The sequence below is a fragment of the Eumetopias jubatus genome, unplaced genomic scaffold (assembly GCF_037043125.1).
Source record: "Eumetopias jubatus isolate StellerSeaLion01/CBP00866 unplaced genomic scaffold, mEumJub1_p1.0 scaffold_2, whole genome shotgun sequence".
Lineage (NCBI taxonomy): Eukaryota > Metazoa > Chordata > Mammalia > Carnivora > Otariidae > Eumetopias > Eumetopias jubatus.
In genome coordinates this window covers 184,696,087-184,711,133 of record NW_028274808.1, presented here as the reverse complement: position 1 = coordinate 184,711,133, position 15,047 = coordinate 184,696,087, and the positions used below count along the sequence as shown (strand labels likewise).

Genomic DNA, 15,047 nt, shown 5'->3' with positions numbered 1-15,047 from the left:
CACCCAGTTACCCCATCCCTCCACCCCCCTCCCCTGCAGCAACCCTCAGTTTGTTTCCTACGATTAAGAGTATTTTATGGTCTGTCTCCCTCTCTGATTTCGTCTTGTTTTATTTTGTCCTCTCTTCCCCTATGATCCTCTGTTTTGTTTCTTAAATTCCATATATGAGTGAAATCATTCACTTTGGATTTAAAAGATTAATACCAAAGGGTTTTCTTACCCTTAAAACTTGGGTAGTAGGAGTTCCAATCACAGGAGTACAAACTGGGTATTCAACAAACTTATGCTGCTTTAAAGAGCCACACAGTTCCCTTCATTTACAACAACTATAAAGTCATTATTAAAATCCTGAACATAAAAACATTAAATACGTAATATATTTAAAAGACGTTTTTTAAACAACCTTGAAAGTAAGGAGAGTCTAAGGCAAAAGCTGTTACCTCCCACAAATTTTAAATTTTCTCTTTAAAAAAACTGTAGTATCTCACTCATTCTGCTTATCTCAATAGAGTCCAACAGCAGTGGCTCCCAGAGTTTCAGGCCATCCAAAAGCTTTCATCCCCCAAAGTCCTTCTTGCTTAGGACCAAACTGGGGAGGATATTGAACTTGGCTTTCTCCTCATTATCATGTCTACTTAACTGCCAATAGTTAAAAGTATCTTAGCAATACAAAACCTTCCAAAGGTCATCCATAAAAGAGCCCTTAAAAAAAACAGGACATACCATTAGCCTTTCTGAATTCTGCAATTTTAGTAGAATTTCCAAAACGTTTCCCTAAAGTAGTGGTTCTTAATTTTTACAACAAACTGTTAAACATGAAACACTCTGTCTGCACAGACTTTATATCAACATGTCTGAGATAAAGTGCAGGCACCTTTTCTTCTTAATCTTCATATATGACTCTGACATCAGTGTTCTGAAGGGCAGTTCTTAGATATATACGGATATATATGTGAAAACATAGATATTTCTCAAATTTTCTTCTTGAGGATAGTAGACCAATTATGCGCTTTAAGAATAAAAACAGATATGGGCAAATCATTTTTCCAGCACTCTCCATGTCACTGACCTGAAATCCCCTTTATTGTTTACCACCCTCTCGGGAGGACAGTACTGTGCAGAGCTTTCTAATACCACGATATCGACCGTTCTTGTATTGTTCCCGCGTTTGGTCTGGACATGACAGCCCCAATTTCCAGTCGATCCAGCCTGAATATTAGAAATGGTTAGGGCACTGCATGGAGAAAGATTTTAAAGAGAGAGAAAAAAATGGTTAGACAAAAAAGGGAGACAACTCAGGCTTCTATCATTCATTTAGTTAAGTATGTCTGAATGCACAGTGTGGGCAAAGCACTTGCTTATATATAAAAACGAATTTAAAAAACTATCCCTTGGGCGCCTGGGTGGCTCAGTCGGTTAAGCAGCTGCCTTCAGCTCAGGTTTTGATGCTGGAGTCCCGGGGGTGAGTCCCACATCGGGCTCCCTGCTCAGTAAGGAGTCTGCTTCTCCCTCTGTCCCTCAACCCGCTCTCATGCTCTCTCTCTCTCTCTCAAATAAATCAATAAAATCTTTAAAAAAAAAAAAATCCCTCCACTTAAGAACTTCAGTGGAAAGTCAAGACAAGCAGGTGAAGAGCTACTTAAAACACTCTGGTAAAAACTATGGGAAGAGCCCAGATGTCCATCAACAGATGAATGGATAATGAAGATGTGGTATATATATACAATGGATTATTATACAGCCATCAAAAAAAAAATGAAATCTTGACCCTTGCAACGACGTGGATGGAACTAGAGAGTATTATGCTAAGCAAAATAAGTCAATCAGAGAAAGACAATTATCATCTGATCTCACTGATGTGAGGAATTTGAGAAACAAGACAGAGGATCATAGGGGAAGGGAGGGAAAAATGAAACAAGATCAAACCAGGGCGGGAGACAAACCATAACAGACTCTTAATCTCAGGAAACTGAGGGTTGCTGGAGTGGTGTGGGGTGGGAGGGATGGGGTGGCTGGGTGATGGACATTGGGGAGGGTATGTGCTATGGTGAGCGCTGTGAAGTGTGTAAGACTGATGAATCACAGACCTGTACCTCTGAAACAAATAATACGTTACATGTTAATTAAAAAAAAAAAAAACGCTCTGGTAAGAGCTATGTTGGAAGTATGAACAAAGTGCAAGGGTACGTCATGCCTGACATTTCTGCCAGAAAGAGTGAGAACAGGACGCAGCCCGGAGGGGGACAGCAAATGCAAAGGCGAAAACGTCACAGCACGTTCTTCAGCAAAACTAATGGAGACGTTTCCAAGTTATGTCTACCTTTTCAATGATTTGGAGGGAAATATTCAAGCATGAAAGAAGGAGATTAATATTATGAAGAGAATATTTAAAATATTTAAGGTAAAAACATTTTGCAGAGGAACTCATTAAGTCTCTAAAAAGATTTAATAAATTACCAATTGATGCTTTACCGAAAGGAGTTTTCCATGTAAAGGAACACTTCCATTTATAAAACAGCTATATTTCTAAAGAGCTGTCAGTATATTCAATTTTCAAGACGAACTCATAATTCTCTAATATAAAGCCTATTAATTAAAGAGCAAATGTCAGAACCTTCAATTAACCTTTCTCCCTGCCACATGACCCACCATGCTATGCTTTTATGTAAATAGAAAAATAAGAGATAATTAGACATAAAAGATATATCATTTTAATTAGTTTACAAAGTTATGCCTTGAAGTTAAGACACATTTTTCCAGTCTCCTAAATCATTAATCGCTACACAACATCATATGTTCAAATAAAGACTTTGAGGCACTGTTACTCTGAATCAGAGAAAATGTTTATCATCTTTGTTAATTAAGTCAGTGAATAATCCAAAACGCTGTAATAAATATATTCAAGATAAAGTGACACAAAAATATTTTACATTAAATTTAAATAACCAAATTCCAAAATAAGCAATCATTCTCTAATCCAGAGGCTCCCAAACTCTCTTGGTTCACAGCACCTTCACTGACCAGAAAACTGTTTCAGAGAGCTCCGAACCCAAAAGAAATACCTCTGATGGTCCAATTACTAAATCCCAGAACTGTGTAGCTATGTCCTAATAACTTCATAGCCATTTGAAAAAATAACACACATCAATTTGAGATAAATATTTCATTCTTAAATAACCCAACTTCCTGATGGGTTGTGCTTGTCTGTTGAGCACTCCAAAATTAATCTAATGTCAGATAAAGAACAGACAGCGAGACCCTTATTTCACGTTCCACAATGACTTTCACACAGTATTTGCTCTGCACCATAGTGATCACCAAGAACTCAGCACCCTCAAGTATGGCATCAGCAGCATGATCGAATGAAATCATCACTGCCTGGGGCTGGTAGCTGTGTGGTGTCCAAAAAATGTCAAGTATTACCATGCTTCTTCCAAAACTTAAAATACCCCACAGCAGCTCTCTAAGTGAACTCACTGATGTCCCAGGGGCTTTAGCACACCCACTGGGAGCTCAGGTCCTAATATATTTTGCCAATGTGTTTTTAAAGATGACCTTCAGCAATACATTCAATGTCTAAAACTAATGATCAGAATACAATTTCCAGGAATCCTCAAGGCAGCGTATTTAGAAATTTAAGGAGGAAGAGGCAGCTTCAATTTCATCTTTGAGGAAAACTACAAACTCTGATTCTTACTAATGAAGGGTGGATGACATAAAGAAACCAATGAAGAATCAACAGCTATCTCTCAGGTTAACCAATTCAATACCATACTTCCTTTTTCTGTAACTTCGTTATTAATACGGAGGCAAATTCTGGGTAAAGGACTTCAGTCTTCACACAAAAGATTTTCATATGAGTCAAGTGTCCCTCCCAACAAAACTATGAGGCAAGGATGCTAACCTTAATTTTCTGTACTGCTATAAAGAATTCAAAGTATGACTTGCAGAAATAAATTTATAAAGTTAATCTAGTTACTTTATAGTTGCAAAATATAAAGAGTTCTAAATTAGAGAGAGAGAGAGCATGAGCGCGATCAGGGGTCAGGGGGGAGGGCAAGGGACAGAGGGAGAGGGAGAGAGAGGGTCTCAAGCAGGCTTCACGCCCAGCATGGAGTCTGATGCGCGGCTCCATCTCACAACCCTGAGATTATGACCTGAGCTGAAATCAAGAGTCAGACAACTTAACCAACTGAGCCACCCAGGTGCCCCAGGGTTCTATATATTTTTAAAGCTTTATTGTCGTATCATGTGTCAATTATTACCTATTCATATAATAAAAACTGCTTAAAGCTCACATCTTAATGAGTTTTAACCCATGTATATACGCTTATGAAATTATCACCACAATACAAGTAAAGTAACAATTAAGAGTCTTCTCTCACTGGGACCTAATAAACTGTTTCTGACAATCTTATGCCCTAATAAAGGAACTTTGATTCTGGTAACAGCAGACCAGCTTCTACCAAACTACCCTCCGTGCAGTTCACTATTATTTATAAGCTCTGCACAAACTACAAAATGACAACTTTAAACTTTAAACAAAACTTTAAACAAACACATGGCCAGTGATCCAAAACAAGCAGAAACCAGAGAGAAGTTGACCCTAGGAAGAAGGCATCAGCACTGGGGAGTAAGACCCAGGAAATGGTTTCCAATGGCTTTTGTGCAAGGATAGGCCCTACTCAAACAGAAATTCAGTCTTCCTTGTTGAAAAATCACAGAGGAAGAAAGGAACATGGCTGGAAGCCCAAACTTCTGCATATAAAATCACACAGATCTCTAACTGGCCCCTGGTTCCCACAGATAGGGTAGACACCACGCGGATCTCAGCCGCTGCCATCACAGAAAAGACAACGAGGAGTTTCAGTTTAGCCAAGTAACTGCTCAAGGGAACAAAAACCAGCTGACTTCAAGCAAAGGGAAGAGAATCCAGAGTCAGGGATTTGCAAAAAGTGGTTTTCTTTAAAGGCCAGACAGTGGGATGCCGGGGTGGCTCAGTTGGTTAAGCGTCTACCTTCAGCTCAGGTCATGATCCCAGGGTCCTGGGATCGAGCCCCGCCATCGGGCTCCCTGCTCAGCGGGGAGCCTGTTTCTCCTGCTCCCCATGCTTGTGCTCTCTCTCGCTGTCAAATAAGTAAATTCTTTAAAAATAAAAAAAATAAAGGCCAGACAGTAATTATTTTAGGCTTTTCTGGCCAAGAAGCAACTTGGAAGATAGTATATAGCTACTTACATAACCATTTGAAATGTAACCATTTACAAATGTAAAAAATATTCTTAGCCAGCAGGTCCATCAGGCCACATGTGGCCCATAGGCTGTGCTTTGTCAGCTTCTCTACAGTGAATCATTCATACTGTCCAAGATAGAATCCAGCATTACTAGGCACATAAACAATATTTTTTTTAAATAGGAAACTATAAAATATATACAGAAGCAAAGTAGTCAGTGGTGATGCTCCCAAGATGACCCAGATGTTGGAAAGAGCAGGCAAGGATTTAAAAGCATCTACTATAAATATGTTAGAAGACACAAAGGAAAACATGCTTCTAATTAACAAGACAGCAAATCTCAGGAGGGAAACAGAAATTATAAAATAGGATATTCTACCCCAAAAACTTCCACACGATTCTCAACTCAGAGGGTCTTTATTTTCTAGACAGATAGCTACAGACTTTTTTTTAATGGCACTTCTATGAATCTGCAGTGATATTACCCTAAGACGCCCTGGCAGAGTGTGGAAACTACAAATCTATTATTAAATGTTCAAGTTGACTTCTGTCTTTAAGAAACTGGTAGGAAGGGAAAAAAGAAAGAGAGACAGAAAGAGACACACAGAAACAGAGAGACGGGGGGAGAAGAAAAAGGAAATTCAATGCCTATAGATTAAGATTTTACCAAAACAAAATATATAGTGATGGTAATACATACATTTTTACTCTCTTTTTTTACACTTTATAAAGTTCATTTGAATTAATGATTTTGGTGATCATACCAGGCAAGGGATTAACAGAACAGGTGTTATATATTTTTTATACCAGTGGAGTAGAGAAAGGAAGTATCTTAAGATGTAGCATTAACCAAGATAGTGAAACTTAGGTGATTGCTAAAAGTGAAAATCTGAGTTTAGCAGCAGTAAATGGTTAGAAATTAAGTTTGGCATTAAAAGTTTACATTTTCCCACCTAAAACTTTAAACAAAAAGTATAACAGTGTTTCCCTTTAATCCTATGCTTTTTTTCATCACAACTGGATGGAAAAGGCAACTCCTTAATTTCTGGAGAAGTAAAAATCAGGAAAAGGAAAACCAAAGGTTTGCGTTTTTAAATGCAAGAAGAAAAATTATTAATTTAAATTCTAACTAAACGTGACAATTCTGAAATAAATAAAATCCACAGTTTACCTTGCAATCAACGAGCAGTTGTGAATCATGTTCTTTTCAACAAAGATACCTTGTGATTCATCAGTTTCAACTATCCGTCCATCCTGATACCATAACACTTGCATGTCCTGATCAATATATGAAGCCATACACTGGAAGGGAAGGCTGTCTCCTTCAAACACAACTTGACGATGAGATGGAGTCATGTAGAAAGATGGTAATTCAAGGGGTGGGTCTACAGACAATAAAACGAAGACTCAGTAAACAAATACAATACTATATATTCACACTCCCGAATTAAAAGTTAACAGAGGGGCAGCCTGGGTGGCTCATTCAGTTAAGCATCTGCCTTCGACTCAGGGCATGATCTCAGGGTCCCGGGATCGAGCCCCGCATCGGGCTCCCTGCTCAGCGGGAAGCCGGCTTCTCCCTCTCCCTCTGCCCTCCCCCTGCTCATGTGTGCGTGCGCACGTGCTCTCTCGCGCGCTCTCTCTCTCTCTAATAAAATCTTAAAAAAAGTTATAGAAATTCTAATTAAAAATTTTTTAAATGGAGAAACAAGTTTTTCTCAGTAACCAACATTTTAATGCTAGCACCAACAAGGCTCCTACTGAGATAAATGAGTCCTAGATGAAAACAAAATTAGTAAAATTGAAATGAAACCATCTCATAATCAGTTCTGACACTTAAAGTTGTTCCTTTTTGGTGGTATCTAAGCAATTACTAAAAAAAAAAAAAAAAAACAGATTGTAAAATGATACTTAAACCTGGAGAATGGAACTGGTGATAAGTATATATATAATTTTAATACCCTCAGCAGACAGCACTACCTTTGATTAAACCACTGGTTTCTGTTTATATAAGTAATGCATACTCATTGAAAAAATTTAGAACATTTAAAGAATAGGGAAAGAAAAATCTTTTAAAATCCCATATATTACCATCACTATTAAAAAGCTGATATTCTTTTTTTCCAGTCATACAAACAAAAGGGAGGAATCCTAAATATGTATGCAAGAATACATACAAACACCATGGACTCGTTAAAGGCCTTTAGAATATTTAGCCCACTGTCTACTGTTTTTAGCAGCAGTCTATTTAAAATAAGGAGGAACAGCACAATATGCAAACGTGCATGCAAGGAAATTAATCCTTGCAATTATTTATGAAGAAATTATTAACAACCTAAAGAGACATGGTAACAACATCTATATCATGAATTGGTATGCATCTATTTTATATGATAAGAAAATGGGTTTACATTATCTCAGGTTTTAAAAAGTTACAAAATACCATTAGAGTATGATGACATTTTGGTCAAAGCATAGGAAAAAGATGAAGAAAATATGCTAAGTTATCTTTGATAACAGCTACCTTTGAGTGATAAGAATGCAAGATGGGCTTTGTTTGGTTTACTTCCTTTAGTTTCTTTTCTCTTCCAGCTTTACTGAGGTATAACTGAAAAATTGTAAAATATTTATTTGTATTCTCCCCTCCCCCATTCAAAATTATAAGATATTTCAAGTGTACATCATGATGATCTGATATATGTACATGCTGTTTCTTTTCACAAATCTTAATTTTCATCCAATAGCATACTTCACTTGTGGAACTACAACAATAATGATAATAAACAGAAAAGGTAAAAAAGTACAGAACTCTTATTTCCAGATACAAAGACTAAACTGGAATCTCCTTTGATCATTTTAAGGACTGTTTTTGGTTTATGTGGTTTTTTTTTTTTCTTTTCAATTTAATAAACATATTTCCCTCAAGTCTTCAGATACTATTCAAAATCATGATTTTCAATAGCTGCATATTATAAATGGATGTGTCACAAGTCATTTAACCAATCCCCTATTTTTGAGACTTGAAGATATGCTTATACTTAAATATTGACATACAAAGCTGATCATTTCCTAAGAATTAAACCCTCGTGTAGAATTACTGGATCAAACTGTATCAAATTTTTAAGAACACTGATACATACTGCCAAACTCTGTATCAAAAAGTCTCTATTATTTCACATTCGTACCAACAAATAATGGTTGCATTCTCAGATTTTTTTTAACTATCAACAAATTCCTGGTTTGCCAACTGATGGAAAATCTGAAGCTCTACACTATTCTCTGAAATTGTTTTCCATAAAGAAAGGCTATTCAGAACCCAAGAACCTTTTAAACACCAATCAAAAAAATGATTTTTTATCCAGCTGACTTAACTGTTCGCATAAACTAAATATGTATTATCAGATCCGTGAAGATTAATGGTTATAATCAATTCCAGCACAGTAAACAGAGAATTTTCAGATTGTCAAGAAAAACAGAGTAGCAAGTAAAATATGACGAACCCTTCCTCTGCTTCCCCTTCTCCCTTACCGCATGTCAGCAACTCTTGCCTCACCCCCGTGACTGGCTGGGCCTGAAGAGACTTCGGATAAACACAGCGCGTGTCCCGAACAGTGATGTTTCTCTCCTTCACCCAGCGATGCATCCACAATATGTTACAATCACACAAAAGATACTCAGTCTGAAATTCTCTGTAGCATACAAAATACAAATTAGGGAGTATGGTGAGTAAAATTAAATAGCATGTTTGCTTTATATTGGCTTCTGCTTTGGGTGACAAGCACACCACCGCTCACCCTCAGCGGCCTTTGGCACATACTATACCAACCGGTTCTCTTCTCCCTTCCAGTGAGAAGAGAGGTGGAATGGCTGACCCCAGCACGCCTCCCTGCGAATTCAGGGACTACCTGCTTTAGATCAAAGCTGGGATGCAAATACAAATCTACATATCATCCCCCTTCTATGCAACAAGTTCCTTAATCCCAGGGTCCAGAAGACCAAATCTCCCATCTTCTGTGCGAATCAAATTTCTACCCATTCGTCAATTAAGCATGGTGGCACTAACACAGGACCTTGAAGACTTCCCTAACTGTTCCAACATCATTGCCATGTTCTTGCCTTAAATGCCTTCGAACTATTAATTTTGGCAACATAAAGGAATATGTGACCATTTACCATGGTTATATTCTGTCTAGTCTGACTAGAGTCTAAGTTTATCAAGAGTGGAGACTCTCTCTGACATCTCTCCACTTGCACCAAGTGATACCAAGATACTTACAAACTTAAGGGGTACAGACTCAACCAATCAAAAAGAGAAGAATACCTCACACTTGATATGAAAGAATATACAGAATTATTTTTACATGAGGCAAGAAGTTTTATAATTTGGCACCTGGGTATAAGAAACAAAGAGAGGATAATATATATATAGCTTGGATAAAAGCACAATAATTTATTGAATACTTGGTTTTACAAAGTGCTATTTATGTGCCGCACAGTGTGCTAAGTCCAGCTAATAACAATAAATACAGATGCTGTCCCCTGTCAACCCGGAGGACATTATATAATAGCGGAACAAAACAAATACAACCAATACAGAATGTAACGTGTTCTATACAAATAAATCAAAGTGCAAAGAGCAAACATAATATGTGCTCCTAACATAGATAGCATACAAGCACAGGCTTCAACTTATTAGTTCTGGCAAAAAAAAAAAAAAAAAAAGGGATGATGGGAGCTGGAATGAGATACACAAAGAGAAAGTAAATTTTAAAAACCAATACAGGATGCCTGCACTGATTTCTAACTCCTAAGCACCACCTTCTGGTCAGTTTCCAGCACTATCGGGTAAAAAAACACTGGTCATTTTCCCCCGTTTTTGGACAAAAATACTTCCTACATTCCTGCTACCCAGGGTCTCAAAAGCCCAATTATTCTTTGTAGTCTTTTTTATTTTCTTACCTTCACATAAATGGCTGACTCGAGCCCACTAAATATGCCAAAAAGAGATGTTTTCACTAAAAAACAGTAATAGAAACAAAAAGACCAGACAGAGTTTAATCCAACATAGCTCCAGAAGCATGTACAGGGGTCCACCATAATGCTGAGGAGCCAGATGAATGCCTAAGTATTAGCTACATCTCACTGAAAACTGCTAAGTGTTAGGTCTAGAAACTTCAAGAAGAGCAGAGAAGGGGAGGGGAGCGGAAGGGAGGGCTGGTAGGAAAGAAGTCAGCAAACACCGAACAGCATCTGCTAGAGAAGACATTTTTCCTTGGAAAAACAGTCAATCCCATAAATTATACACAATAAAAACTTAAAAAGCATTATATTTAACTGTATCTCCAATAGAAATTAGTGTAACTTATAGTTCAAAATATATTATGGTTTAGCTAGAAATACCATTACTGTCAAAAGGAACTCCCGTACAATCTCAGTTAACAAAACTGTTCCAGGAGGGAAAAAAAAAAAAGAAATCCACCAATTCTAAAGCTACAGAGAAGTGTCGATATGATCTTGCATTGATTTCATAAAGCAAGCATTCTACATAAACATTCCTAGCAATGTCAGTAATAAGTTGTGAATTCAGTTTGGGAAAGGGGTTACAGGATAAAAGGTAAATCCCAAAAGCATAAAATATTCTTAACTATAGATTCTTCATAGGGAGGGATATTTTATACTTTGAGGATTCAACTAGTCAAACAGTAAAATATTTTCTAACTTGAAAAATAAAGTGAAAGAGAATGAATTGCCAATTTATTTACTCTAAATACAGAGAGAGATATAGTATTCTAAGGAGAAAACGGTTGTCCCAGTCTGAAACACATTATTCAGGTTTACGGTATGTTTTCCAATGAGAACGCATACTCTCGAGTGAGAGTCCAACTTTTGCAAAATCATCAGATTTTCCCTATGAAGTCTCTTAAACCATTAATAACTTTTTAATTTTTAAAAACCAAGATATATTTATCAAAACAGGAAAAAAAATTACTTACAAAGACCGTAATGAGCCAAGATAATCAAAAGTTCCTTGAGATAATGAAGAAAACAAATTCCCTGAAAGGTTTCTAGGAAAAAAAAGGAAATAATCTCATTTAAAAAAGACTAACAATTATATATCATTTTATACAATTTCCTAACGTGTCCTATAATCACTGAATAATGTTATAAAGAACTTATGAAAGTTGTTTTAAATCTTATAAAAAGGGAACAACTAGTAAATATTTTATCCAGGGATAAAGAAATTTGTTCTCAACCAATATAAAGTAATAAAATTATTTTGAAGTTATTACTATCAGGTAATGATTACCAAATACCAGGTGAATCTGAAAGGTACCTTACTGAGCCAGAACTTCAGTCACGCTCTCATTATAAGTGAATTACTCCTCACATGTTAATTCATCATTTAAGAAAACAGAAATGTGAGAACAAGAAAAGGACAGGGATGATCTGAATAACCAGCAGTAGCAACCCACAGGAACTGAATAAAATATGTCAACAGAGTGCAATGAGTCTGGGGTTTAAAACCGATATAATTCAGTGCTGGCCTTGGGCAAATTACTTAACCTATCTTGTTTCCCCTTGTATCGGATGACTTTAATAAATATGTAAAACCTCGCAGAGTTTTATATGAATTAAACCCAGAATGCCCTATGCTACAATTTGAGGTGGTTTGTTATACCCATAATGATTCCACACTTCACCCTAAGCTCCAAGACAGAGGGCCTTGTGGGTCTTATTTACCAGGGTACCCCTGGCAGCTAGTAACAAGCTGGGGTACACAGTAGGTGCTCAACAGTGGTGGCTATTCAGGATGTAGACTCCATCTTCAGGAAGCTTCTAATACTAAATTGGGACTGAAGGCTCTGGGAAGATGGCAGGATGGTCTAATCACCACAAGCTCTGTTCAGTGCCTGTTGTAGTATCAAGAATAGATACAACTTAAACCTAGAATTCTCAAGGAAGATGTCCTGAGACCTGGGCCTCTCCTCTAGAGTCTGGGCTGAATCCCTCCCATGTAGGAGAAAGTGACAGTCGATAGATGGATTCTGCAGCAGTGTATTCCTGGTTGGGAAGACTTAGTACTACACAAATGCCAATCCTTCACAAATTAATACACAATGAGATTCAGTAAAAACATCCCTGGATTGGCTTTTAAATGTAGCATACAAATTTTTGATAGAAAACATCTGGATAAAAGGATTCTGATCTTCACAGGAGAACTACCTAGGAACTTAAGCAAACGACCAAAAAAGGGTATCTGTCGATTAAAAGAACAATGAAAGAGATGCCCTTCTCTTTTTTGGCCTATCAGAGGGGATACTGAATGTAGATCTTGAAAAGGGTATTGCAATTAAAACAAACAACAGTACTTTTATGAAGCTATCCTATGTGGAATTATATGATTACTGAGATCTGTTTAAAATAATGTAGACAGGAAGACAAAGAGATGGGAGATAGAACTAAAACAAGACTGGCCATGAAGTTGCTAAGTGTTGAAACTGGGGGAAGGGGACATGGAGATTCCTTATACAATTGTTTCTAATGTTTTGGGGTTTTTTTGTTTGTTTGTTTGTTTTTTACAAGTTTGAAAGATTCCATAATAGTAAGTTGGAAATAAAACTCTACCATACAAATACAGGATTTAAGTATAAACAAAATAATGGCATTTCAAAGGGATCATTAGATTCTCATTATTAGGTAATTTCATTCTAATCATTAGATATTATTAGCTATTTCCTCTTAAAAATCACAGAGGAAGGAAGGAATCACATTGGAGTAAGACACACCACCCTCTCAGTAAATCCCAACACACACCAATTTTCCCTCCAGGGCTAGAAGAAGACTGGCTGAACACCAGAGTACTGGCTTTGGTCTGTGGACCATAAAAACTTACACACATTTTAAAACACCAGAATCACACTCCAGCTCTGAGATACTTACACAAAAAAGTAAAAGGGAACTGAGAATGACAACCAGCAAAATCACTGCTCCCATGTCCCATCAGCTCCCTGAATACAACAGTAGGTGAATTATCTATCCATCCCCACTCCCACCCCTCTTTACACTGTGGTTTCTTAATATCTTAATTTTTCTTTATTTACTTAACTTTTTGCTAAACAGATATATTTGGATTCCTACAAGTTAAATATATATGATGCATCACCTATGTATATACAAGGGATGTTTACCAGGGCCAATCTGTTAAAGGAGGGGGAAATGCAATCAAACGGAATCTCCTACAACAGAGGAATACGTGACTAAATTATAATTAGTTCTATACTTGGAATATTCTGTAATTATTAACAAACACAAACTATATCAACATGTGCCTTCTTGAAAAGATATTAATGACATGCTGGTGATTTTTTTAAGTAAATTGCTGAGTACAGCACAAATTTAAAGCCCGGTATGTATGCCTGTACCTTTGTGGGGGCAACAGAAAATCTGAAAATAATACACCAGATAGCTAGCACACGCTAGCTCACGATGATACGTCTGAAGTGATGGGATAATTTTTCCTTCAAATCTCTATGTGGTTTTATTGCTTAACGACATCAGTAATTGTTCAATTGTATCAAGGAAGTTCTTATAAATATCACTCATCGATTATTTCTTTTTTAACTTTATTTATTTATTCAAGAGAGAGCACAAGCAGGGGGAGGAGCTTGGGGAGAGGGAGAAGCAGGCCCTCCACTGAGCAGGGAGCCAGACCGGAGGGGCGGGGGGGGGGGCCACCTCCATCCCAGGACCCTGGGATCATGACCTGAGCCAAAGGCAGATGCTTAACTGACTGAACCACCCAGGCGGCTCCACTCACCAATTATTTCTGATAGAAAAATATTAAAGGTATAATTCTTAGAAAAAAAATACAAGATTTAAACTGATAAAAATTCATAAAAAAGGGGAAAAGGGCGCCTGGGTGGCTCAGTCGGTTAAGCGACTGCCTTTGGCTCAGGTCATGATCCTGGAGTCCCGGGATCGAGGCCCGCATCGGGCTCCCCGCTCAGCAGGGAGTCTGCTTCTCCCTCTGACTCTCCTCCCTCTCATACTCTCTGTCTCTCATTCTCTCTCTCTCAAATAAACAAATAAAATCTTAAAAAAAAAAAAAAAGGGGGAAAAAAGAAAGTTTTTGACCTGTTGCGCTCCTGACAACTTCTCTGGAAACTGACATCCTAAGTGAAGGACAGAGACTTCACAGAAGTTCATTTCCAGCTCCCCATCTTTGGTTTGCCAGTTATTTCCACTGTGGAGAGGTATGGGGTAGGAACATCTGGGAGTATGTCTTCACTTCTCTGAGACAGTTGTCCCCAGAAATTCTCCATCAACAAAGGCAAAGATCCATATACAGGATTAATCAATTACGCCCCCCACATCCATGTCCACTGAAGCCTCAGACATATTTAAGGTTATTTCTGAATTCTTAACCTAAACCTCCAAAGCCATGACTTGTTTCAAAACGATGAGAAGCATGGGCGAGAAGACCACCATTTGTCTGCCAGGGTCTCACCCAGTGTCCACTCCAGCCTCCTTGGCTAAGAGGCCCCACCAGTCCCAGATCCCAGGTTCCAAGGCAATCCAGAGAATCCAGCTGAAGAAGCAGTAAAGGAAATACTATAAAGAGTGATCCACTCTGGATTCCCTTCTTCTATACACCTGCTCTTCTGGGTGGGAGACAGACTTTATGTAAGAAATGTACTACATGCCCGATTGCTAATCAAATTCCCTTTTCCACTTGTTGGATTGAGAAGATGCTTTTCTTCCCGAGCTGAAGGCAGTCGCTTAACCAACTGAGCCACCCAGGCACCCGATGCTTT

At 37.8% G+C, this 15,047-nt stretch overlaps 1 protein-coding gene across 1 annotated transcript in view; it reads right to left on the bottom strand.

Annotated features, from left to right (window-relative positions):
• ADGRA3 (adhesion G protein-coupled receptor A3) overlaps positions 1 to 15,047 on the bottom strand; it is a 122,247-nt gene that overhangs the window by 52,258 nt on the left and 54,942 nt on the right. Inside the window, exons 5-8 of the mRNA XM_088020870.1 lie at positions 11,226 to 11,297; positions 8,761 to 8,921; positions 6,404 to 6,617; positions 1,070 to 1,234 (exon numbers count right to left, since the gene is read on the bottom strand). Coding sequence (XP_087876996.1) covers positions 1,070 to 1,234; positions 6,404 to 6,617; positions 8,761 to 8,921; positions 11,226 to 11,297 — 612 coding nt within the window. The remainder of the gene's footprint in view (positions 1 to 1,069; positions 1,235 to 6,403; positions 6,618 to 8,760; positions 8,922 to 11,225; positions 11,298 to 15,047) is intronic.